This window comes from Rhopalosiphum padi, chromosome 4 (assembly GCF_020882245.1).
Source record: "Rhopalosiphum padi isolate XX-2018 chromosome 4, ASM2088224v1, whole genome shotgun sequence".
In the NCBI taxonomy this organism is placed as follows: Eukaryota; Metazoa; Arthropoda; class Insecta; order Hemiptera; family Aphididae; genus Rhopalosiphum; species Rhopalosiphum padi.
The window spans coordinates 54,295,892-54,323,450 of NC_083600.1; the positions used below are offsets into that span (position 1 = coordinate 54,295,892).

Sequence of the window (27,559 nt, forward strand, 5' to 3'; positions counted from 1 at the left end):
TAATTGGCAGGACAAAAGTTAAAAAATCTCTCCCAGCAAAAATTAAGTATAACAAAATCCGGGAGTAAATCTATACTGTGCAAAAAGTTAATAACAAATTTGTTGAATATATTACCTATGTGTGGTTGTAGTGCTAACGTGTTATGAGGATTTAAATTATTTGTCTTTTTATATTGATAGGCCTATTGAATACTATATATTTTTAACTACTTATGAGATGTAAGTTGAAAAATGCACTTTACAATTCATTTTATAATAAATTCTCAAAAAGAAAGTGAAGAGTTTTTTGAGTACATATAATAATTTATCTATATTATTTTTGGTTTGAAACAAATATTGTCATCTGTTTTTTAAAAAATTAAACCTATTATTATTAGATTAATTATATATTTATCAGTTTAAACTTGAAGAATGAAACAAATGTAACATAATTCAACCTAAATATTATCCAAAGTCGATATCGCTAGAATACATTTATTGAGGTGGATTGGATAATATATATTTTTGATTTATTATTTAATATAATTATTACAATGTGCATGTTGCATGAATACCGAATAAAATGTATCACCCGATATAAATATTCAAATAGATGTTAAGCGTGGGGTGGGGTCTCTGGATCGCGTCACTGTAGTCCAAGTAAAATGACGTAAGACAATAAAAATATAGATAATATGTAGATTTTACCTACCTAAGGAAAATGAATGCGTGCGTCACTTTCAAAATTATAGTAAGGTACTTCAATCCCTTCTGAATTCCAAATTTTAAATCAAATAACAATGTAGATAGGAACATTGCAATTAGTGAGATAAAAACGGAGAAGTATTTAGTTCATAATATTTCATATTAATTTTACTGTGAATGTAATTTAAAGTTATACACATTATATTAATAAAATAATGCATCACTTATATAACTATAAAAATATTTTAAAAATACTTTGAAAATTGACAGTTTAATAATGAAAATAATATTTTATTTTTATTTCAAAGATTTATTTCAATTTGTTTACAAACATTCAACAATGATTTTCTCAAAATATTTACTGCATATTATAAAATATTTGCGCGACAATAAGAAGTTGGACCTGTAAGTTTTTTTTCGATAATTCTGTATACAATTAAAAAGCTAAATAAACTGCTAAATTTTTTATTTCATATATAAATTGTGTAATAGGTATACAATAAACATATAAGTACAGTGTATATTATTACTTATAATTAATAGATAGGTACATAGTTTGAAATAACAGTTAAATTTAATAATTTTCCTTTTTTATCTTACACTTTTTCATTAAGTTTACAACATATATGGTATTTATACAGATATAGAATATTAAGCCTAAATAATACCTATACCTACTTTAAAAAGATAATTTTCTTAATAGTTTTCAAGTTAAAGTGCACGGCATGATTATCAATATACATGGAAAAATGTTTATAATCGTTACAGTCTAGGTGGTTAAACCACTTAAATTACTATTAATTATAATAACTAGTCAGTAGGTATACAGTATTCGTGAATATTTAACTAACTTCTTTGATTCTAAACAGAGTAATGTTGCAAGTATAGGCTTTGTAAAATGTTAAGGATTGTTTTTTATTCCTAATATTTATTTCATAATTTTTCCGTCTGACGTTACCTTAAGGAGTAATAAAAGGGCTTCAATAATCAACATTGAGGATGTTTTTTGGTAATAAAATAGATCTAATTAATATATTTTGGGTAAAATATTCCAGTTCCTTTCAAAATAATTAGGAGTATTAAAAAAATTACCTAAACAATTTATGCAATACCTAAAGTTTTCAACAAAATCGATTTTATTGAAAAGTATAATTGTTATTAGGCATTAATTTTCACATTATTTAAATAAGTATTTTCCAGACATAATACAATTTAAAAAATATTTTTGCTTCTTTTGAACTATTTATAAAAATTTTAAATTTTTGATTCATAACAATTAAATTATTTTTTCCGTGTTAAAAAGATTGAAAAATAATATCAAGTTCTTTAAAAGTTGTTTTATAATAATAATATAGGTAAAAATTTAAAATACACAAAATCTATTGTTGTTTTTTAAACATTTTAAATTTACCTATAATATTGATTAGTAGGTTAGCTTACCAAAAAATGTTTCTAGAATTGATTTTCTTGTAAAGAAGGATAGTTTAGTTATTAAGGTAGAAGACAAGATAATACTATTATTTATGTATTATTAAAATTTGCCAATTTTATAATGTTGGTTGGATATTCCCAAATTATAAAAGTATTAATTGCATGTTCTTAAATATAAATATATAATTATTTATAAAAGTAGGCAGATACTTAAATAATTCAAAAGTAATTACGTAATGATTAACTTCATGTCTTCATAGTTATAGCGATTTGTGAGGTAGGTATACATAATATTACGGAAGAATAAGAATACGAGATAAGTTCTTATCTTTTTACCATTTTTTGAGAGTAGACCGCTTAGTCAAATAACAAAATATACGGATAAGATAAAAAAGCATGCTTATAGTTGAATAATTATTATTATTATGTACGTAAGTATGACATATTATCTTTTTCGGTATTTTCAATTTTATGAAGTTCTTTTCATAACAATGAAACATTTAGGATTAGGTATTCGTTTATACTTAATATATATCATATTATTATAATTATGGTGTTTATGACTCGTGGCCTTCTTACATCATTCTTTATGGTTTGTCACTTATTTTTTCCCCAAGCCAGGATTTTCCAACTGGGAAAGTTTGTAACATTTCTTTCAACCTACGCATGCATATTACATGTCTACGTGTTATATGTCAGCAAATATTTACACATAAAAAATCTATATCAATTTTTTAAACTGGTATTTGATATAATATATACATACATATAAATATTAATTTGATTGGAAATAACTATAACCACGTAGGTTGTAGGTATTATATTATTATATGACTAGGTATAGTATAACCTACGAGATAATCTAGAAATGTGGTTGTTTTGAGATTTAATGTTTAACCGTTTGTTATAATATGTTAACATATTTTTTTAAAAGCTTATAGAATAATTAAACGAGAAAACAAGTGAGACATAATACAACATATATTATTCAACAATCATCTAAAAAATAATTTTAAAAAGACGTAAATACATATTAAATTGATAACCAATAAGGCAATAAACCAGTAAATGTTTAGGTACTCAACATTATTCCTACCAACGTTTATCTCTGTAAGATGAGTCGTATCACTCATAATATAGGTACAATAATATAATATAAGCACCAGTAACTTGAGGCTTGTTCGTGTAAACTACGTATTGAAGTTAGAGATTGTATTACCTATATAAGATTTAAATTATAAATTGTACCTTTATAATAATATATTATGTAGGAATGTAGGAATAGGACTAAGGCTGGAAATTAATTTCGGTAGAATTTTAACTTTTTAAGTTAAAAAATTGTTTTCTAATTTTATTAAAATATTGTATAAGTTATTTTACTACCACATAATATAACATGAAAGCATTTCTGAGGGGGTTGAACCCCCTCCCCCCAGGTACGGCCATGAGTAGGACATTCTTCATTCCTAAGATACCTATGTAGGTAGGTATCACTTAAATCCTATAACACATTAATACCGTTCTACTATACATTTTTTATAAAACACGTGTATTTGCACGATTTACTAATAGTATATATTTATCAATCTATGCTATTGGTAGCCTAACAGTGTTAAGTTTATACAATAACCGTTGATAAATTCATTCATGGTCAACAAAAAATATGTTGCGACTTTTGAGTAAGTTGATGGTTTAACATACAATATACAAACACAACTGTATAATAATATTACCTAAGTAATGTTATATATTATTATACGCGTATACAAGCAAACAAATACAAATCACAATATCGCAATTTACGAGTGTGTAACATACCTATTAAGGGTTTATCCATTATTTCGATTTACTCCAATACTTTATTATTTCCTGCAAACAAAGTATAAACAAAGAAGGTATTATACAATGCGATCGGTAAAAGACAACTGATATTGTAATAAATGATTTTTAATAAGTATTAAATACAATGTTATTCTTATATAATATTATAATAGATAGGTAAGGTACTAGGTACTTAGATATCGTAATTTTATTATTATACCGTAGAAATTTATAAAATGATTCGATGCCATCAGCAATTGTCGTGCCGAATTCGTGATAGGTAGGATGGGTAATTATTTAAATACATTTATTATTACGATGAAATGAATAACGATTGATGATAGGTAGAGACGAGTGTACGACGGTCGACATTAAAAATTAATATTCAATTATTCAAAATATGAAAATTGAAGGTTGAAATAAAATTGAAGAGTGAGAGAGTAGAGAAGACTTTATTACTATAGTCTACACGTTATACTTTTATTTAATTGTATTAGATTACGGTACATACAGCTAAGTAATAAAGTTATTGCATTATTATAGCAATAAACTAATAAAGACTAAAGTACCTATCTAAAATAAGTAAAATACCTACCTAGAGGCTATAGCATAAGTGGTAACGGTAAACGGTTTGTCAGACGGATAATGTCTTAGTACTTTGTACTTAACATCTGTGGGTGGTGGTCGCAGGAAACACGGTTTAAACCGTAACGTCGGTTACGTTTGATGTTTGTATTATTTCATTATCGTCTTGTTATCACGCATTCCTTTATCACGATAAAATAATAATAATAAATGATACTTTAATACAATTGGTACGGCCAATTTAGTATTTATTTTACTGACATTTTTTTTTATTTTTTATTTTATTTTACTATCCTTTTAAATTTAAATTTAATACTATTATTTTCAAATTATAATGCTTTAACCAGTTTAAAGACATTTGTTGTTTTAACGATGGACTCGTCTAGCGGACAGAGTAATCAGGAGACTGACACGTCCCTGTACAATGAAGAGGATAGTTTAGACCCTAGAATTCAAGTAATGATAGGTTTCATAATTATTTATATGGATAAAATATTTTAAATTCTTGATTTTCATTTTAGCTGGAACTTGAAAAATTGAATTCATCCACAGACAATATAAATAAACTTGAAATTGAATTAGATGTAAGTATATGTGCATATAAACTAAATTATTTAACAGTTGAAACATTTTATTTTATTACATTACATGCACCTATTGCACATTACCTATATTATTAGATTTATATTTAATACATAAATTACAATGTTAATCTATCAACTTATTTTTTATAAATTACTACTAGAAATTAGAGTAATGTAAACAAATAATAATGAATATTTGAAATAGTTACTATGTAGCCATGGAGGAAGCACATATTAACCTATTTTATTTCTATTCTTCAGTTATAGTTAATTTATGTCAAACTAGACATTTTTGATTATTAATCTCTTTAATTATATTTTTATTACAGAATACATTTTATATAATATTTAATAATTTAGTTTATGGACAAATATTTTAATAAATGTAATATTAAGTGTATTAATCTATATGTTATATTATTATTTTAGGAAGCAAATACAACATTCAGAATGTTGATGGCTGAAGCTTCTAGGAGATTAAAAGTACGAGCTCGCAAACTAGGTTCATGTATTGATAAAGCTCGGCCATTTTATGAAGCACTTAATATGTCTAAACATGCTCAGCAACAATGTCAAATTGCAGCTGTAAAATATCAACGAGCTAACGGTAAAATCAATAAAATAAACATTTATAAAAATTAATTTTTTTCCTTGGTTTAAAAGTATGCTACACCAGCATGTATTGTATCCGTTTTAAAATATAAAACATAGCAAAAACTTTTTTGTGTGGTAAAGAACCGAGAACGCTACAGTCATAACTAAGAAACAAAATGTTCTTCTAATAAAAAGGATAATTTTCTAAACTATACTCAATTTGCAGTCTTAACTATCACTACAGCTTGAGTGATTCTATCCTGTGCAAAACTATTTTTGCTATTTTATACATGTGTAAGACGAAGACAACACATGCGGGTATAGCATCCTCTTAAGCCAATACATATTACTATAATGTTTAGAGATTCATGTTGAATTGTATAGTAATAATATAAATAAAAAAATATTTTAAATATGAAATTAATGAAACATTTTTGTACTAGTTATAGATAACATTTTTCTAATCTAAAAAATAATATGATTCATAGAAAAATCAATATTGTTGTTATAGATTAAACATTAGATTGAAAACTAAGAATAGATTATAATCTTTCCAAACATATATTTATGTGATTATATTATTTTTTTAAATTAAAAGAAACTACTCAAAAACAACAGAATTATTGATAGTTATTTTGATAAAAATTTATCCACTATTTCTAATTTTATTTTATTGACTTAGCTATTTAAGGGATGTATTTTTTTCTGGTTGGTTTTAACACTTAACTAACTATAAAATAATACTTATTCTAAATAATTAATTATTTTAATAATTTATTTAGGAATTTAAAATGATGAATTCAATTATTCAACTTCAGTATCTATTAGACATTAGTTAGTTTTCTTTACCTATTATTTATAAATATGTACATATTGTACATATATGACAAACATTTTATAACATTAAGCTTTATAATAAATATTCATATTTAAATTTTATTTATTTTTAAATATATAATTGTGTACATACCAAAAGCTCGAATATTGTAGTGCTTTACTGTGTGATCTGTTATACTAGAGATATATCAATTCTAACAATATTGGTTTGTATACTGTACATTTTTTAAAATCAATCTATATAATATTTCAAATAAGAGACTTTTCAAGTACATTTTTATCTTATCATAAATAGAAGGAAAAAATTATTTTATTAATAATTTTTAATCTAATATGTAAACCTTCTTTAATTAGGTTGTAGAAGTGTGTGTAATATAGAATATAAAATATTGTTATAATTCTAATATATATAAAATAGTTTCATTCTATATTACATTATACCTAACTAAAATTGAAAACAAAAAAAATCTGTTTTAAATGAGATATTTTTAATGTACTTTGCTCATTTTAAATACTGTTTGTTAATTATTTCATACTAATGGATAATTGTAGATCCAATAAGAATGTGTTATCTATATTCATTCATCATCTATATAAGGAAGTCCTAAAATGCGTTCAGTAATAAAAAATTTATCAATTTAAGTTATTTAACTGAATTGAAAAGACCTAGAAATTAAATGTTCTAAAATCATAACTATGTACCACCAATTATGATTTATTTCTAAATCAGTTAAATCAGTAAAAATATAATTTATAACTTTAATAAAATCCAAGGGCACTTGCAGACATTTTCATGGGGGGGGGGGTGTATATTAATACATAACCAAAACATTATACTTAACATAAACAATAAAATAAACTCTATATTCATTATTGGCAAAAAAGGAGTAAGAGGGCTTTGGCCACCTTTTTTGAGCTTGGATGTTTCCTTTATTTAGTTTTTTGTTTAAATATCTAAAAATAAATAACATTAAGTCATTTAAAAAATATTTCATTCCTTAGACTTGAATATTTGCCTATTTGGCATTTGTTATTGTATTTAATGCAAACCATTATAAAGTTATTATTAATGAATAATATTATATAATTTAATTAGATAATTTTGTGTTGATTTTAGATAGACTCATATATCCTATACCTATATTTAATTATGAAATAAAGATATTTTTTCTGCTTATTGTATAATAAGTACAAATAAATAATAATAATAATAAAAAAAGAATTAATAGATTATAGTCTTAACTGTATAGTCTGTATTACAAGTAAAATTGTACTTTATAAATTTTAGAAATTCATCAAGCCGCTAAAGAAACTGTAGCATTAGCTGAAGCACGGTTTCTTAGTAAACAACATGAATGGAAATTTGATAGTGCGTGGCAAGAAATGTTAAATAACGCTATTTTAAAGGTATTCAAGTGTAACGGAATCATAATATTCATTATTCATAGAATATTATGTATTATTATTATTTTACCTCTTACTTATTACGTATAAAAATTTAAATTTTAATAACCTTTTATAAAAATGTTCAATAATTTTTTTAGTTAAAATACCAATAACATTATTATGTGCAGGTAACAGAAGCAGAAAATCAAAAGACTGAAAGTGGGCGTGAGCATCAAAGAAAAGCTGCTCTCTACCAAGCTGCAGAACAAAAGGTATATTGTAAATCTTCTGTTATGTACTTAAATTTTAATATTCAAATAACATTTCATTTTAGGTTCAAATGTTGGAGCAGAAGTTTAAACGTAGCATTATTAAGTCTCGTCCATATTTTGAAGAAAAATATTTATGCGAAGGTCAATTAGCAGCACAAAAAGATACTATTATTCAAATCCGATATGCTGTGCAACGGGCTAAACAAGAATATTCGGCTTGTTTGCACAGACTTGAACAGATCTCTGAAGAAATTCATGTGCAAAGACAAAACAATAAACTTATGGTACTTACATTTTTTTTTAAATCTTAAATATCTCAAACAAAATTGATCAATTTTGATGTATTCTTTGACAGGAATGTTCATTACAAGGTCCACGAGAACCTGGTGTTGGTGCAGAAGTTTCTTCTATGGTCAACAGCTGGCAAGAGCTAGATAACAAAAAGGATGCCAATGGCATGGAAGATATAAATTTAGATTGGAATTTGGATAAATGTGATTCAAGAAGCTTGGGTAGTCTATCCATGGATACTAGTTCTATTTTGAGTGATGCAGATGACTTAGATTTTGATGATGATAGCCAAGTGACGATGGTATTTAAATATTTTCAATAAACCATATCTGAGTGTAAGGTTAATGATTTTACTTTGTCTCAATTATAACAGGAACTTGAACAACTCCGTCAAAAAGTACGTGATCTCGCTACTAAACCTTTAATGATGGAAAGTAAAAGAACTGAAGAGGTTGAAGGCGTAGAAGATCGTAAAGGTTGGGAGAGTGAGTTAAATGCTACTGTTGATAAATTGGATAGAATGATGTTAAAACAGGAGTGCGAAAAATCACAACAACAATCACCTGTTTAGTAAATTATTGGTATAAATCAAAATTTGTTAGGCTTTCAATTAATTGGCCTAGGGAGAAAATGTTTACCTGAAATGTATTGAGATAGGAAATCAAATTGTATATGTTAGCCTTGTCTCAATGAGTGTTATGTTTTCTTGTTCTTATTGTTAAAGTTGATTTATCTATTAATATTAATTTCACACTTATTTTCCATTTGGAAATTGTAAATCAAGGTAGCTAGAATCGAGCACAATACCATTTAATCCTATTGTAACTAATTTAAGATTATAGGCAACTTAATGTTATTTGGCTATATGATTCAATGTGGATGTATATTTGTTTATTGTAAAGCAATAATGTTTTAAGTAACTTAGTTGATTGTAATTATTTACCATGTTGCAAACTAATTAATATCATTAATAATTAGGTAGGTACTAAAAAACAACAACTTCATTTGATAGCAGTGGTTTATTTAAAATGTTGTTCCATTACAGATATTGTTACCCAAATGACAACAAAATTAAAATATGTTTTTTTTTATTAGTTTATTTTATTGTATAATTTCCTAATGCCATTCTATTTTATTTTATGTATTTTTTTTCTTAATATGTAACTTATTTTTATAAATAAATTTTAAATATAACATTGTTTATAATTATGAAAAGAAACATAATTTATTATAATATATATCTTATGTATAAAACATGTTTAATGATAAAAGAAATCTATGATGGTCCAACAGATTTATATTTTCGTACTTTATTCTTCCAACATTTTCTTGTCTTTTTAATAATATCTTAATTGTAGTGTCTTCGTGCTCCTCTTGATTCTAAAAATGCAAACATTTAATATTATAAAATATTATTTGTGCTGTTTCTTAAATATCAGTTATGATTTCTATTACAAAGTTTTTGATTAATTAGGTAGGTATGTTTCAAACATTAAATTCTATTAAAATGTAAAATGTGCAAAACTGGGCAAGTTAACGATTTTTTTTAACTCGTTAAGTTAAGTTATTTTTAAAATAATAAAGTTAAATTAAGTTAAAAGTTACTCATATTTTTTTTGTTAACTCGTTAAATTAAAAGTTAACTTTAAAAAAAAAAGTAACTTAGTTTAAAGTTAAAATTTTCTAATTTGCAAAAATAAAAAATTCTAGACACATAATATTTTTTATTAGATAGTTTTTCTTTGCGCTCAAGAAAATTACCAGGGAAATTTAAAATGATACATCAAAGTACCAACTAGCTATCGAAAAACCTGATTTTCTAAAATAAATCATTATTTTCAATATTTTATAGTTAAGTTTTGTCCATGAACAAATAAGCTAACAAAATAAAGATAACAATTAAAAATCAGTAGAATACAATAGTTATAAGTTTTTTCTTTTGTAATAATATTCATAAATCATCGAAATATTTTTTTAATTTTCTTAAAATTTCGGTTGTAGAGGGGATGCACTTCTACCGGCTATGCCATTAATATAGCTTTAGTTTGAGGTAAAATTCAATTTTATTGTTTAATCTAAAAACCACTTTGCAAACTATAAATTCTCAAAAATAATAAAGTATTTTTACAGCATGGGCACTGCATCAGTGATGTATATTATACAGATATATAAATATATTACTAAAGTCTAAAATACAATACTTATATAATATATAAAAAATAATAATATAATATTTTTACTTTCCATATTGCTATATAGTACCTATGTGCTATTAATTTTGATATAAAATTAATTTTTCAATATTATTTTCTCATACGTTACTGATTAAATATTTAAATATTATCTAAATTACACGGAATTCTAATAATTCTATGTATCAATAAATCGGATCAGGGACATGTTCACGGTGTAGCCATCGAGTGTGTTGATCGCCTTCCCCCAGATTGACTTATTTTTGGCAAGTTTTTAATATTTTTTGCTGTATAATTTTTAATTGTCCATAAAATTTAAATTGATTAGTAGCAATAGAGTAGGTAGGTAGTGAAGCGTATTTACTACCATCAGTGCCATCACGAGATGATTTACGCCAAGATTTACCTATACCTATAACTAATAAGTAATAAGTAATATCTAATATTCATCATAAATCGTAATATTATACTAATTCTCCTTGCACACGATTTATAATATATTATTTTAATTAACTAGCACCTGTTAGTAAATGCAAGAATATAATTTTTTATATATAATGGTCTAGAAATGGTCAAAAATGTATATCCCCCTCCCCTTTTGAAAAAACTGATCGGTTCCCAAACTATTACGACTACGGCACCCTTGAGAAATAATTTATGTTTCGCGGTACCCCTTTTTTTTAATTATTTAAAATCATAATTTTTAATAATATAAATAATCCAATTATAATATAAAATAATTTTCTCAATAATCATATACATATGGCGGAACCCTTGATACTGTCCCGCCGAACACACTTTGGGAAACGCTGGTGTAGATATCCTGCAGTTCAATCTATATAATATCCTATACGCTAAATCTATATAATATTCGTGTAAACTATAAAAATAAAATCGCATATTATACTCAGTAAACATAAACAAAAACATTACCTACTCGATCTCGATGATATCACATGTCAGTAAACATCACATTATTATTTAATATTTATTATACCTACTTAGCTTGTATATTATCTGCTATCTGACAGTGTCATAATGCGCAACTTAATAAAATTGATACATGCACAAGCGATCATAAGTTATTCGATGTTACTTAACTGTGTATGAAGTATGAATAGTAATATTTCCTGTTTCACGCACATGTTTTTCATTATTATTTTTGTAGAAGAAACATAATAGAAAAACTATTCTTGGTCTGACGGTTTAAAATCCAATAGGATAATGGGGAAAAAATCATTATAAAAATATACATAATAGTATAATACAAAAAACGTCAAATATTTTTTTTTGAAATTTGATGATTATTAATACATAATTGGTGAGGGTTTCAAATTTAAGCAATGATACCTACTTTTAAAATTATAACGAAATCCTAAATTAATTAAATGAAAATATATGCGTTGTATAATTAGAATTTTACCACCTATGTGATACCGCAAAAAACTACTTCCTCACGCCCTAAAGTATAATGTATACGACATTAGTTACAGGAAACATGGTAAGCGCGATTTGATTGGATTACTGCTTTTCCCAAGGGAAAATAATATCATATCCATATTAAAATTTTAATGAAAAAAGAATATTTCTTGCTCTTGCTCTGTAAATACTACTTGATGCGTGGTTGCGCATGAGGAGGGGGCTGCAGTATGAAGCAATTTGATCTACTCATTATATTAGAAGATATAATTGATAAACCTTTATGACTATTTTGTACTCAAATATCTTGAGAAAGATTTAAAATATTTTCTATTACGTATTTTTATAATACCTAATCGTTTTATGGCGATAACAAATTTGTATTTCTTTATCTATTTGTTAAGTGTTATTAATTATTATTAAACACGCAGTGTGTTAATATTATATGTCTGAGATTGGTACTTCAATATTTGTTCATCATGACGTGACGTCTTCAAAAAGTATACGAGTATACCTAATAATAATTATCACCTGAGCTCTGTTTTCTGACTGTGTTGGACGCTATGATTTTTCGACACTGTTCGTCGTCCATGTCTGTTAAGAAATGAACAGGGGTCATGGCTTTTCTCGACGCCGACGACTTGGCGGCTGTCAGAGGGAGAGTCTGTTGATTTGATATGTACGAAATTTCTGAAAAAAAGAAACATTAATATTTTTTAAATTTTGGTTCCATAAAAACATGATTTCGAACGTTTCGGTTGTAATTTGTTCGGTGGGGATGACTATTTACAGTAAAATAAAATTTTATAAATATTAATCAGAAATCTTTATAAAATATATTTAATTTTTAGTAGGTACCATTTAAAACCAATATAATATAACATATTTTCATATTCATATTATGTTGAAGATATACTTACTATAAAGCAGAATCTGTCTAAAAGAAAACGAAGTTTGTTATCATTGTATGTAATATTAATACTTAGTTATTAAAACAGATAATTTTTTAATTAAATTTCATCGACATATACATTAGGGTATGGTTTACTATATGCTTATATGTCCCATATACTCTATAAGTAGTTATTATTTTTATACGATCAATGATTATAATACAATAGGTAACTAAGTTTAACTTTCTTCATCTAATATTATTTGATTCTGTTAATTTTAAAAATCATAAATGCATTTATTTTTGTATTAAGTAAAAGAGCTATTATTATAATAATTAAAATTGAATAATTAGTTGGGACATATAAAATAGTTTTAATTTAATTATATGATTTTTTCTGAGTTTCAAAACTATTGCGTCTTAATTAAATTTAAAAGTGTTGTTAGGAAAAATTACGATTGTAAAATTAATATGAGTAAGTACCCATGTCCTATATATATCTTATTTTTGATTAAATGATTTGATACTATGGATATTGGATAGTCTTACTTTCAAAAGTATTATATACATATTGCAATAAAATATTAAAATATCGAGTATTATTAAAATACTGATAATATTGTGTACTGTGTTTAATTAACTATTATTATCTAAAACCTATGATATCATATTTTATACTTGAATCTGTTCGTTTAATTATTACTAAGCGAAAAAATAAGTTACCTATTACCTTTTCGTACTTCGTGTTGTCATTTTTTGTTTGCATGTCCACAACTAGGTAATTGACTTATGATACTTAAAACGAGGAGGGGGGTCCACGACTTATAAATAAAGTTCTAGAGTCTAGATACTTATATATTATGAATAAAATATTTTTTTTTGGTCTCGTGACGTTCTGTTATAATAACGGCATTTTAAGCTGTATCTACATAATATAGTACTTATGTCATTAAAAATACCGTTTCTAATATAATATTAGTTGATACATTCCAATATGGCGGTGCAGGTGCAGGCAACTATTTCACTCACCGTAGGACTTGTCGATCGGCAGACCGTGTACGACGTGGTCGGGCGTTTCGTAACAATCAGTCTGGCTCAGGGCCCTGTGATGCGTGGGCGTCCGGCTGCCGGATGGTGTCGTTTGCATCACACTGAATGTTGCGTACGGACACACGTCATAGTCGATGTTCTTGCCACCGCCACCCATGAACATCTTGTCCGCCGAATCGTCCCTTTTACTTTTCTGAAGTGTAGACGTCGTGTACTCGACTTGTTTGTCAACCTCGTAACTGCATTTCCTTTCGGCTGAACTGCTCGACCTCCTCCTTCGGGAGTACTGCGCCCCGTCTTTTTTCCTGTCCAAACAAAACGCACACAGGGCCAACACTGTAGTAATATAATATACACTTTCTCGTTTGATTTTAAATAATATATTTCAATAGGTTGGTAGATATTGCTTAATAGTTACTAGTGAGTAATGACGATATTAAAAACACCATGATGAGAATAATACATTGTCCCGTTTTGAGAAATCTCAAAAATCTTATTACATATAAAAATAGGGGTACTTTGGTTTTTTTTTTTGGAGGGGAGGATAAGACGAAAAGTATTTACTTGGGAAATACATTGTTCATTAAAATAATAATTAAAATACTTATCAATAAATGTCTAAAGTATAACAAAGTAAAATTATCATTCCAATAATATCACATTATACCTATTATGCAGGTGCTGCATTAATAATCAATTTTCTCTACTTTCTTAAATTCAAAATCTCCCTTTTCAAGTCTCAGGTATATCATTAATTATACACTATATTCTTGTTACAATTTTGGAAATTCATTGACCCTCCTCCTCCAGACATATAATTATTCAATTTTCCTTCCTTGGTCATTAATTAACATAGTAAGTGGTAATTTTAATCAAAAAAATCATCAGTGATACACTAATACTGTCTTTAAATAACCTAAAAGAAACTCCACTACTTTATGTCATCAATACAAACCAATACATAAGGTCCTAAAATAAAGGTATCATACTTTTAACATATATATCAAATGCTATCATCTCTATCACATAGACTGCATGTCTTTTTTTACCCCCGAATGTTGAACTTCAATTAAAATTATATTTCATACACCTAATCAATATCTCGATTATAATATAAACTGAATAATGGTAGGTAATATTTAGTAATATTGCTATATTTAATAGACCGTCTACCCAACACTCAACAATCTTAGCATATTATTAGTTGTATCTGTGGTTTTATATTGTATTAGTAAGTGCCTACTTACTACTTAGGTATTTACAAGCAACGTTATTGGTTTCATAGTATAAAAAATAAACGTAAATAGATCGATTTTCACGAGTCGGTACCTAAACCAAATAGACGGAAAATAATGAAACACGCTGCACGTGGATGACGGTCTATCTTGAATAATATAGATATTGATTATCGGGAGATGGGTTTACGTATTATTACACATATATAATATTTATTTTGTTTTCGACACACGCTTAGGTGCATTAATACCACCGGCTGTATTTATATCAGGACCGGATGGTCTTGTACTCTTATTATCATATACGTATTTAGCTAAACTATATAGGTAGTATTTTATTTTTTGTATGTAATACGCTTTCAAGTATTTTGTTCTACAAATAACGTTATCGGTTTTCTCGTATATACTGTTATAATATTATATATCTACATATTTATTTACACACGCGGGCAAGTGTGTGTGTATATCGCACTAAATTGTTTATTGTGTGTACATCAGTTTATTTGTTTTATTTATTTTTTACCTTCTTTGAATTACGACACATATGCATATGCAAAACGACACGATGCAAACGAGTGCGGAGGCTGCCGGTACGTATTTGTGCATCTGCGCAAAATTCGGTATGCTCAAATTGTCGTCGTCGTCGTCGATGACGCCATCGTCGTTACTGTACACATCCAACGACACTATTCCTGAAATTATAGTGTATATGGTGAATAATATTACATATATTATGCAAAATTGTAGTAATATATGATTTACGCTATAGGGAAAGCCGTCAGAGTAGGAAACGATAATTTACACTTGCAGGTCGTTTGATGTCATTATTTTGTATAGGTTAAGTATATTTATGCACTTAAGTGAATAATAAGTAATAACGAATAATATTATTATAATTCTGAGTAGTACTTAGTACTCGGAAATACTTGAAAAATGATCATGAAAGGAAAGGTGGTTATTCTCTACAAATAGTTTGAGTTTTCACGCATTATCCCTGTAAAATTACAAATTATAGTACCTATCAAAATATAATAATATATTAAGACCAAAAACCTAATAAATACCACAAACCCTTAAATCACCATTCTACAATAAAAATATAAGTACTTCCAAAATATGATTTTAACTATTATTTTATATAATTACACGATAAATCAATTATATAGTATTCGCCTATCAGCATTCATTATTACAATAGTCTAAAATGCAAGACGCGTAACTGCGTAACAAGTACCCATAGTCAATACAAATAATATTTTAACCGTTTCATAAAGTATAATATGAACTAATGTTCTCAAATATATTAGGTAGAGTAATTTAAACAAACAAATCAACACTTGAAAAGTTGAAAGTTTATATAAAATGCAATTCATAGATGTTTATAGCTTTATTTGAACAATAAATTAGATAGGTAGCTAATTCATACTTCACAGTTATATTGTGGTTATAATATATAATAAAATTATATAATTTGTAATTCACTAATTCAAATTTAAGAAGAATAAATGGTTTATTTTTCTTATATATTGTGCCCATCAATTTGTTATAATACTCATAATATAATATCGTTATCTTTATAATTGTTGACCGAGCGCCGAATGGTGACCACCGTCTTCCCAATTGATCATGAGGCAATGACCTAATAACACACTACTATCACGCATCCACTTGTCATAATGGTATTGCCTATCGAAATTATAAAACGATTGGTAATCAGGACATTTTTATTAACCGGTCGCGATGTCAAACGTTGCGTTTAAAGTATAATATAATGTAAACGTGTTTAACTCGTCATCGCTCAATAGCGCGTGCAGGAATTTCGTTAGGTTTTTTTTTGGGGGGGGGGAGGGGAAATTAGTATGTTTTCTCTGTCAAAAATAAATCGAGACGTGGAAATCTATTTTTTTTTTTTCAGAACAAGGGTGTAAGCACGAAGGAATCACCACCCCAAACAGGAATAAGAGGAAGAAGAGCGGTTTCTGTCGTCACTGCTTCTAATCTGTCGCTTACCTCCGGACTTAGTGCGGGTGGCAAACCGATGTTCCCATGACGTATCACCGGCTTCGGTGTGCACGACCATCCGGATCGTATAGACGGTAGCCGGTTGCAGCTTGCCAACCGTAAACGTGTCGCCGCCGATCAACTGTTGTCTGGGAAACTTGATCCATCCGCCGCCACGACCGTTGGCCGCGTACTGATACGTGAACGAGTGTATACTGCACATCTGCGTTGGCCACGAATCGAACATGAACGTGACGCTGGTCGAGTTCACGGACAGTACGGTGTCCTTGTCAGGTTCTTTGGGCACTGGAAATATTATATTTATTTTAATTTCATAACAGCGGATCAGTGAAAAACAAAAGTAATTTAATTATATATATTATAAAAGTTAGTAACACTTAAATGGGTCAGTAATTTATCAGTTTTTTTTTATATCGGTCATATTTTCAAGCATAAAATAATTTGTTTCAACAAATTTCAGCTATAAAAGTGCGGTTTTATCTAGTATAGAACTGATGAGATATAACCAATACCTAAATTTGTTCTAAGCGCTGTTCCTATTCTCATGTGAATGAAGACTATAAACTCATTATAGGGTACAATAAATTATTTGAATTTTTTTTTTAATTCTCTTTTATTTAAGCAGCAGTAAAAACTAAGGTTCTATTTTCTATAAACACATGTTATTTTATTAATTGAAAGTATAATGTAACGTAAAAAGTTTAAATGTTTTCAGGAGTTCATATAATATTGATCATAATATGAACAGTTGTAAATGACCGTACTTAGTATTACATACATTCGTTTTTTAAACTTGATTTATTTAAACACACAACTCATTAAAAAAACTTGATGTATGATAGTCGACTGATGCTTGATTTTTAAGTGACAAATATACGTTATTATTCATTGCTGGGTATTATTATTGTGTAAACTGTACGAAATACTGGGCTGTCATTTTTCTCCCCGACTTATGAGTTATGAAAAACGGTATATGTACCGTTTTCACTCATTAATCATTATAAATGTATACGAAATATAAGTTTTACGTTCAAGACTTTAAATAGGTTATATTATGTTTTGTAAATATCAGTTATCCACAATTAATAAAAAAAAAAATCTATCATCGGAATAAACGCCGTTCATAATAATTACCTCCGCCTTTCGTAAACACTTCTACGACGCGACCTACGTTGCTTATGCCGACCGTATTCACGGTTTGCATGGTCACCGCGTATTTGGTACCACATTTCAAACGGTCTACCGTGTACGTGAACCGGTCAGAGTCCACGTCCACGCTTTGCTGCTGTTCGTTGCCAGTGTGGTAGTTGAGCACGTAGGCTGTAGTCACTGCGTCCGGCTGTTTGACCGGCTTCCACTGAACCCGGACGGCGCTGGTCGAAACTGGGTCCACGCTGAACTCAGGCGGCGACGGAGGGTAGAGTACGTTGAGCGTGTACGAAATCTGGTCTCTGCCGAATATGTTCTCCACGTGGCACGTGTAGTTGCCCGAGTAGGTTTTGTCGTTCACGGGGCCCACTGATAAGCTACCGTCGGACAGCATCCTTCGAACCGACAAAAATGAACAGAGATCGACGTGGTATACAATGACGTAGTGGGCCGAGGCTACTACTCACTTGGTTTCGATACCATCGGGCGTTTTCCATACGATGACGGGAGTCGGCATGCCTACCTTGTAACACTCGATCGTGCACTTGGACCCCACGATGGTATTCACGTGTTCGCCGAACGACGCCACTCTGGCTGGTGCTGTGGGTAGACAAAGCAGTTTTTTAAAACTATATATCTGTTATACGTGTCTGGTGCATTATAATAATACACGCGCATTGTTCGTAGGCATATTTATATACTATCTTACCTCTGGAGTTCGGGCTTTGGTTCACCCGAAAACTCGGTTGGCCTTCGCCGACCACGGTCGAAGCGGTTACCCAAAACTCGTACCGTTGAAATTCCTTAAGCCGCCTCACCTCTATCTTGGTACTTTTGTCGCCAAACACAATTTCCTTTTCAACGATCTAGAAACCAACGAAATTCTATATATATTATCTACACTTCTGCCTACATTCGATTTAACGATTGTGATGTACTTTATTATGTTTTACGTATACGGTGTATTTGATAATCATGCCGTTCGGTCGTTTCGGTTGAATCCAAGACACAAGAATGCTACTTGACGTCACCGTCAGTGCTTTCACGTTATCCGGAGGCCCGGGAACTACAACGGACGATGTGTTATAATGCATAACCCGCTACGTATATAATTAAGAATACGACGACTTACCGTCTTGTTCGGTTAAACAATAAACAGGATTTGATTGCACTCCTTCGCCCACTTTGGTGTACGCCAATACCTTTACGCTATAGTTTGTGTACTTGTCTAGAGCGTGCAGGTTCGTTTCCAAATTTGTCGTTTTTTTCACTTCGTTTAAGACAAATGACCCTATACATTTAAATAATATATTATAAATTGTATAATATATTCCAATCGAACGTATTTGTATTTTGTATATTATTATAATTTAATTTTAGAATATTAACAGGGGTTATCGTTTGGAAATTACACAAGTAGATAATGCAAAATAGAGAGATTTTCTTTTTGACAAAATATTTACTACGTTCATTATAAAATTTATTTCTAGTATTTTTTCTATGAATAATATTATTAATATTTACAAAGGAAAATATTATAATTATTTGTTCAAGCATTTTCGGGAGGTTATAGAAGGACTTAGGAGAGTATCCCATCCACGATTATTGAACTTGATTATTGCTTTTTTACCTGATTTTGGATTCACTTTTTTGTAGTGTATTTTGTATCCTAATATAGTGCCATGATGACTTTGTATGGGCGGGGGATCCCAACTCATTCGTAACGACTCTGCTGTCAACGGCGAACACTGAACGTTTTGTGGGGGTTCTTCTGGCACTACACAACATTTTTAATTGATTAGTGTGCGTTTTCAAACTAACAGTTGAGAAGTTCATTTCAAACATTATTGTTTTACCTCCTTCGTTGGTCGTGATACGTATAAAATCCGAATCTGGCCCGTGTCCAACGCTGTTGAAAGCTTTCACTGCAATTCTGTAAGTCGTAAATGGCTTAAGGTTGGTGATTCGAATTTCACATCGTTCATAGCCAAGGGTTGTCTTTGTGAATACTTCTGTTATTTCATTTACATCTGCATATGATACTTTATAGCAAGTTATTTGGCCATTCCACGTGTCTTTATCTGGAGGCTAACAAACACATTTTTTTTATAGAAATAATTTAGATTAAAAGTTGTTATATTTTGATTTTTATGTATGAGCCTAATGTGTCCAAATGTTGATCAATTATTTAAAAAAATGCTTTATAATAATAATAACTTACAAGTACACGGACAAAAAAAACAATATGTCCACTCAAACATTGTCATACTTATAATTTACTAATATTATATAAAAACGGATCTGTGCCTTAAATTAAAAAAAAATTCCCAAAATATAATAGATATTTGTCAAAAAAATGTACAAAAAAAAAAAATTACTAAAACTTAACAGTTCTAAAATATTATGGCCAAGTACCTATGTATTTAAATTCATCATTTTTAAACCTCGTCATAAATAATAATAAGATGGCTCACTTATAGCTTATTATAAGACAATTATAAAATTATTATTTTTATTTTATATTTATACCTATTTTATACTATGTTACTTATGTGAAATTGTGAATTGAATGTAATATTTATCTAAGCCATACGAAATAATAATAAGACAATAACCAACTTTAGAAAACAATATTCAAATGTATATAAATCCAAACCATAGGCGTTTAAAACTTTTAAATTCATTATATATTTATTTTAAGGTTGATTATATTTATTATAGTACTAAAAATAATTTATATTTTAAAGTGAATAGAAAAATTAATAATTATCGACATTGTCAACGAATAGTTTTGACTTTAATTTTAATATTTTTAGTCATTTTTTCATTAATGATTTTGAAATGTAATATTATAATTATTATAGTTATGTAAAATATATTTTATATCGTAATTTGTAACGGCTATAAAAGCTTAAAGAAAAACTTGTATTTTGTTTTTCTATGGGAATAGTTGATCGTGTCATCTTGCGCTCACAATTCAAAATTATAGAGTAATATTATATTACTTTTTATATTCAAATTTCAACTTGTACAAGAGGTAGGGTGATTTCATGGACTAATATAGAATAGACTGGAAACAATAGCATTATGCACATTAAACACATTATGCACTTAAAGGTCATGAGAGGCATACAACAGGTGAAAGTTTTACACCAGAGCTACGAGCGCCACTTCTCATCATATTGCAATCTAGTAATTACATGTTTATGTACTGTTAACAGCCCCCTTCTTAAAACATCTTAGTTACGCTTCTGGTCAACCAAAATGTATTAGGTATATTAATTTTATTAGACGTAAATATAATTTTATTTTTTTGTAACAGTGTCATGAGATACGCTTATCTAATCAATTAAAAGTATACTTACTTTCCATCGAATTGTCACTTGAGTTGTATCAATATCAATGGCTTCCACATTATTTGGAGGTGCACTAGGTTCTGAAATAAAAATTTACTTAGTTTTTTATTTTTATAATAAATCGTTAATTAATTAATAGTAAAGAAGGATTAATGTGTGTTTGGATGTGAATTCGAGTAATTTACCATCTTCTAGAGTGGTGACGGTATTATTAGGGCTTGGATTGCTCGAACCAAAATCATTAACAGCTATAACTCTTGTTGTATACTGTGTAGCTGGTTTTAAATAAGATATTTTAGTGTATGATAAACTTCCACCAATAGTGTAATTTGACCAATCTGAACAAATATTAATGCACATTTGAAGTACATAATGAGTCACGTGTGCTTTTACCGAATCCCATCGAAATTCCAGCCATCTAGTACCCGCGTCCACCACATCTAATCGTTTTGGAGATTCTGGTGGTTCTGAACAACAACAATGATTTTATACGTAGGAATATTGTTAAAAAAAATACTTCCTTACCTCTAACGACTAAATTTATCGTCATATGGTCATAGCCATATGAGTTAGTTGCCATACATGTATATATTCCTGTCTGGCTACTATGTAAAGAATTTAAATATAGTTCTGATATTATCCCTTTGTTCGTATTTCTAGTATTGATATTTTCCACTGAGGGACTCCATTCAATATTTAATGGTTTTGAACCTTCTGCCTGACATGTCAACACTACTCTGCTTCCAACCACACCACTTTTATTAATAGATTTTTCTTTGAAATGAGCGGGTACTGTGCAAATAAAATACAAATAGTTAACATTAATATTATATACTTAGGTATTAAGTAAGATAATTTTCAGACTAACTGTGAACTTTTAAAGACACCGTTTTCGTTAGTTGGTTCCCTATTCCGTTATTGGCTGTACAGGTATAATTATCTTCATTTGAATTAGCTGTAAGACGAATAGCTAAAGAACCATTTCCTAATACTGATATTGATGACTCGGAAAAATGATTGAGTGATTGTAAAAGTTGATTATCTATACATAAAAATCGTAGATAATTTAAGTATACTCCAAAAAATATAACTTAATAACAAACCAGATACTCTAGTCCATGTTATTCTTGGTTCTGGGTATCCTTCTGCTTGGCAATTTATTATTGTTAATTGATTATCTAATACAGCGGTGTCTTCAGGTTCAATAATCCATTTTGGAGGCACTAAATTATATATACATAATGTGGTTAATAAAATAATACTATTGATAAGTTAGTTAAATTAGTTGGAAAGAGTTAGATTTAAAGTATAGAAAAAATTAGTATAATCTTACCTTTGATATTAAGAAAAGCTGAATAGTTACTACTAGCTACCGAGTTGCTTACAATACAAGTGTATATTCCAGCGTGTTTGGGTTTTAAATTACTAAAAAGTAAAGTACTCGAAAATTTGAAATTTTGAAGTTCAATTTCATTATCTGTCAATACTATTCTATTATCTTTACGCCACACAAATTCCATTGGAAGATCTCCTGATTTTATTGTACACGACACTTGGGCCCGTTCACTTTCTTGTAGATCTTTTGTAAATTGAAATGGTGTTACGACTGGTGGTTCTATTGAAAAAATATATTATATACAAAATATATTATTTATATTGTAAAGCATACTCATTATTCTTAAATATAGATGTCCCGTTGCCGATTGTCCCCTATCGTTTATTTTGGTACACACGTATAATCCAGAATCAACGGTGTCTTGTGTAAAACGTATGAAAAGAGTTCCATTATCAAACAAAGTGTGTCGAGCACTATTTGGAATTGTTATCATATCTTTTTGCCAAGCCGTTCTAATGATCGGATAACCAGCAACTGGACATTGCAGGTATGCGTCGTCTTCTGAACGAACCGTAAGATTTGATGGTGGTCTTGCAATTGGATCACCTAAAATATTATTATTATTACCAACAAAATTATCTTCATAAGATGTATAAACAATAAATCATACCGTAAATCTTAATCATTGCAGAATATGATTTCAATCCTAAAATATTTCGTGCCAAACATGTATAATAACCTCCATGTAATACATCAGCCACCGATACATTTAAATAGCTAACAACATTCCCTATACATCAAAATAAATTAAGCTAGCATTTTTATACAATAATAATACATTAACGTTTTTGAATAATTACCATCTACATGCATATAACTTCCAAAGACATAATCTCCTTGAGGAAGTATGAGTCCTCCGTCAAGATACCAATAGATCCTGGGTGGAGGATTACCAGAAGCTGTACATCTGAGAGATAGAAAACCATTTATTCTGACAATTTGTTCATGGAAAGTCTCCATCAATTCTGGTGAAACAGCTGAAATAAACTGTGATGTAAAGGTTTCGTTTCAAGGATGACATTTAATACGTTATTGTTTTAAATTCGTACCACCGAGTGATAGGAGAACACTGGATTGTGCTGTTTCATCGGTTTCTGGATCTCTAGCTAAACACTGATAAATCCCTTTATCTTCTTTCATAACGTTGTGTATTATTAAGTGGTTGCCTTTTTGTGATATTTCGTGTCTACCGAATCCTCGTATTGGCGATCCATCTTTAAGCCACGAAAACAATGGCTGTATCGATGTACCTTGAGTGGTACAGTTGAAAATTGCAGTTGAACCAGAATCGACTACCTATAGAAAAGATTTACGTTTTTTTTTTTATCAATCACCGTGATTTCAACTAAATAATTTAATCAAAATTAACCTGCTTCAATGGATATGCACTGACGGCAAATGGTAAGGTAACCGATAATGATATCTGACGTTTATCTTGACCGAGTTTGTTAGAAACTACGCATTCGTAAGTAATAGCAGACTCGCTCATCGGAACTCTGATGATATGTAGCAATGATTGATAGGGATGTACAGTCAGTGACTCCATAGATATTTCTTGTAAACTATCTTGACTTTTACGGAACCATCTAGTAAATATTGATTTAAATTAAAACTTGAACAATTGTGCATTGTTACGTAACACGATTAATTATACCTATAAGTTGGTGGAGGAAATCCTTCAGCTGAACATATCAAATCGGCTTCTTGATTGACTTTGACGTGAATATGTTCTGTATGGTGTTTAATAACCGGTGGTATATCTTCAGTTGGTTGTTTGACTACTATTTTAGCCGATTGACTGACCAGCTGATCTCCCGTATATTTGTTGACAACTTGACAGAAATATCTATCAAACGTATCTTCAGGTACTACATTGTGAATTAGTAAAGTACCATCTAACGAGATTACGTAACGTCCTCCTGGATGTATTGGCGTGGATTGGCCAACTTCCATTCTAGAATCTTCCATTTTGAACCAAGTTTTTATTAAATGTTCACTAGTTAACTCTGGTAATTGACATTTAAATGCAGCTACGTTTCCTTGAAGAGCAAACGCATTTTGGACGGATAGCTCATACGATTTTGACATCACTAAAAAATTTCAAATTGTCAAGAAATTTTTATTTAAGTAACAATATTTTGCTTATTATTATATTATATCTATAACATATTCTTATGATTTTTTTGAATGTGTCTATAAATAAAATAGTACTATTATGAATAGTAAAATAATATGCACATAAAAATAAATTAAACAATTATAACTTATTTTTAGATTACTATAATTAGGTTAAATTTAATATCGTGCATGGAAAATTGACAACGAATTTAATTTGAAGTTGGCAAATTACTAAAATTCAAATTTTTAGATTTTATGAAAACTAGTGACATTATTATTGCACAAAAATTCAAAATAATACATAAATAACAAATAAGATTTTTTTTATAAGCATACTTGTTACTTATTCATAAGCAAGAAAAAATGTATGATGATTACTGTATAAATAAGTACACTCTTTCCCGGGATTCATATTTAGGTTGTTTATAAGAGAAATACACTTTGGTTTATGAAGTTTAGTTAATCACCTTTTATATAATATATAACTATATGAATGATAATAAATAATATATACGAAAATTAAATGTAATCGTATAGATTATACAACAAATAATTTTGCAAAGCGACACAGTAATTTACCTTTAAAAAACCCCTATTACTTATTCCCTATTGAGAAAGATATTGGATATTTGGATCATGAAGATGTCTTTTGAATTACAAAACTCAAAAAAGAATTTTGTTTAGAGTTTTAGAGATATATTTAATATATATTATTTACGTGTTTATTTTGGTAAAAAATGATATTAACATAGAATTTAAAAACACTTGTAATAAAAAAAAAGTTTTAAAAATTTCAAATAGACTTCTTTCCCAAATACATGTTTAATGTCGGCGTAAAAATCAAATTAAATGAAATAATAAGTTATAAGTAGGTACATTATTAGATTATTATAAGTTATAGATTTATTATGATTTCACAAAATCATACAGGTAATTGAACATTATAGATTCAATAAATGTTTATAAAAATACCTTGGATTTATTTAAATAGTAGTTAAATATGAATTTCATAAGAGCTGAATTAATTTTTAATTTTTATCTAACAGCAAATAAGTGATTTGACATAATAATATATGAGCTAGCTGTGACTATGTTAATTACATATTATAAGCTCGTGTTGATTCTAATACGAATGGGTCAATGCTCAATATATAAATAAAATAAACATAAATTAATAATCATCTTAAAGGATTATTGATAGCTCATTAAAACATTTTTTTAGTAATAAGTTAAACATCTTTTTAACGGAATACATAGAAAAAAACTAAAATACGTATAGTATGCTCATTCGCGCACACATCGTCAACTTGATAATATTCTAGTCGAAGTAATATTATATGCATTAGGAATGTTATTGTGAATGGACGTTGGATTAACTTTTCCCGCGGGTGGAAAAAACAAGCGATATAATTAACGTCACGGATCAGTGGTGTATATTATAGTGGCGGCGCGGAATGCGGAAACAAATATTAAATATTTACACAGATACGTACCGGCTTTAATCCTGGATTCCCGCGAGACGATTCTCCCCACTGGATTTTCCAGGGCACACTTGTAAGTCGCCGCGTGTATTTCTGGCATATACGACTGCTCGGGGAACGGCGGGAAGTACAAGTTGCCGTTCGGCCGCATTTCCCTGAAAATAAAAATATATGCGGCACGCAATGAAAAGAAAAATTGTAATAGTAATTGTAAAGATAACATAAAAATGTAAAAAAAAAGACGAATAAAATAGTTGTACAACCGAAGCGTGAAAAGTAATTTACGCCTCAGCCGTGAGTGACTCATACAGTCATACACACGACGAACTGTAGCGATCAAACATATAATACACAAGTCGGAAGTATAATATTATAGGCATGCAATTATACATATATGTGTATGCACTATATGCAGTGCCTATACACACGACTGCGTTGTTTCGAGTGTTTTTATTCCGTTCGGTATACCTACCTATATATGTGTGCACGCGAATTCTTTTTGGTTAAACAAATTATTCATATCTCGTTTTATAATTATTTCATATTATCGCGATGGCGTGTAATTAAAACTTGAACACGGTTTGTGGTTTGTATTAAAAAAAAATTGTTTTTTTTTTCACTAGGACAACAATTATTATTTAAAAATGAGTTCAGTCCGTTTTTCCACACGAGATGCGTATTCGCAGAAATCGTGTATTGTCTCGTATAAACGACTGCAATTAAGGATTCAGATCATAAAACGTTTCCCGGCCAAGTCGCGGTCA

At 28.8% G+C, this 27,559-nt stretch overlaps 3 protein-coding genes across 4 annotated transcripts in view; 1 reads left to right on the forward strand and 2 right to left on the reverse strand.

Moving 5' to 3' along the window:
- Positions 1-6,781, reverse strand: part of LOC132929845 (sodium/hydrogen exchanger 9B2-like) — a 26,051-nt gene extending 19,270 nt beyond the window's left edge. Inside the window, exons 1-2 of one of the 2 annotated variants that reach the window (XM_060995449.1) lie at positions 6,670-6,781; positions 3,934-3,984 (exon numbers count right to left, since the gene is read on the reverse strand). In XM_060995449.1, the coding sequence (XP_060851432.1) occupies positions 3,934-3,952 (19 nt within the window). In that variant the 5' untranslated portion in view covers positions 3,953-3,984; positions 6,670-6,781. Of the gene's footprint in view, positions 1-3,933; positions 3,985-4,156; positions 4,290-6,669 lie in introns of those variants that run through there. The other variant, XM_060995450.1, reaches the window with a different exon arrangement.
- Positions 4,584-9,783, forward strand: LOC132929846 (SH3 domain-binding protein 5 homolog). The gene is made up of 8 exons (XM_060995453.1): positions 4,584-4,977; positions 5,043-5,105; positions 5,535-5,712; positions 7,825-7,943; positions 8,111-8,194; positions 8,257-8,478; positions 8,550-8,786; positions 8,859-9,783. The coding sequence occupies exons 1-8, from the start codon at positions 4,894-4,896 to the stop codon at positions 9,054-9,056; spliced, it is 1,185 nt and encodes a 394-aa protein (XP_060851436.1). The 5' UTR covers positions 4,584-4,893; the 3' UTR covers positions 9,057-9,783.
- The window catches only part of LOC132929844 (cell adhesion molecule Dscam2-like), a 67,955-nt gene continuing 49,881 nt past the window's right edge, over positions 9,486-27,559 (reverse strand). Inside the window, exons 4-28 of the mRNA XM_060995447.1 lie at positions 26,808-26,950; positions 24,851-25,286; positions 24,566-24,782; positions 24,246-24,492; positions 23,997-24,173; positions 23,807-23,926; positions 23,470-23,742; positions 23,134-23,415; positions 22,904-23,023; positions 22,669-22,842; positions 22,326-22,592; positions 21,986-22,267; positions 21,810-21,880; positions 20,301-20,532; positions 20,075-20,221; positions 19,577-19,735; positions 19,383-19,510; positions 19,154-19,310; positions 18,912-19,044; positions 18,430-18,839; positions 17,284-17,580; positions 15,797-15,965; positions 14,018-14,343; positions 12,628-12,786; positions 9,486-9,865 (exon numbers count right to left, since the gene is read on the reverse strand). Of these exons, the coding sequence (XP_060851430.1) occupies positions 9,834-9,865; positions 12,628-12,786; positions 14,018-14,343; positions 15,797-15,965; positions 17,284-17,580; positions 18,430-18,839; positions 18,912-19,044; positions 19,154-19,310; positions 19,383-19,510; positions 19,577-19,735; positions 20,075-20,221; positions 20,301-20,532; positions 21,810-21,880; positions 21,986-22,267; positions 22,326-22,592; positions 22,669-22,842; positions 22,904-23,023; positions 23,134-23,415; positions 23,470-23,742; positions 23,807-23,926; positions 23,997-24,173; positions 24,246-24,492; positions 24,566-24,782; positions 24,851-25,286; positions 26,808-26,950 (5,158 nt within the window). The 3' untranslated portion in view covers positions 9,486-9,833. The remainder of the gene's footprint in view (positions 9,866-12,627; positions 12,787-14,017; positions 14,344-15,796; positions 15,966-17,283; positions 17,581-18,429; positions 18,840-18,911; positions 19,045-19,153; positions 19,311-19,382; positions 19,511-19,576; positions 19,736-20,074; positions 20,222-20,300; positions 20,533-21,809; positions 21,881-21,985; positions 22,268-22,325; positions 22,593-22,668; positions 22,843-22,903; positions 23,024-23,133; positions 23,416-23,469; positions 23,743-23,806; positions 23,927-23,996; positions 24,174-24,245; positions 24,493-24,565; positions 24,783-24,850; positions 25,287-26,807; positions 26,951-27,559) is intronic.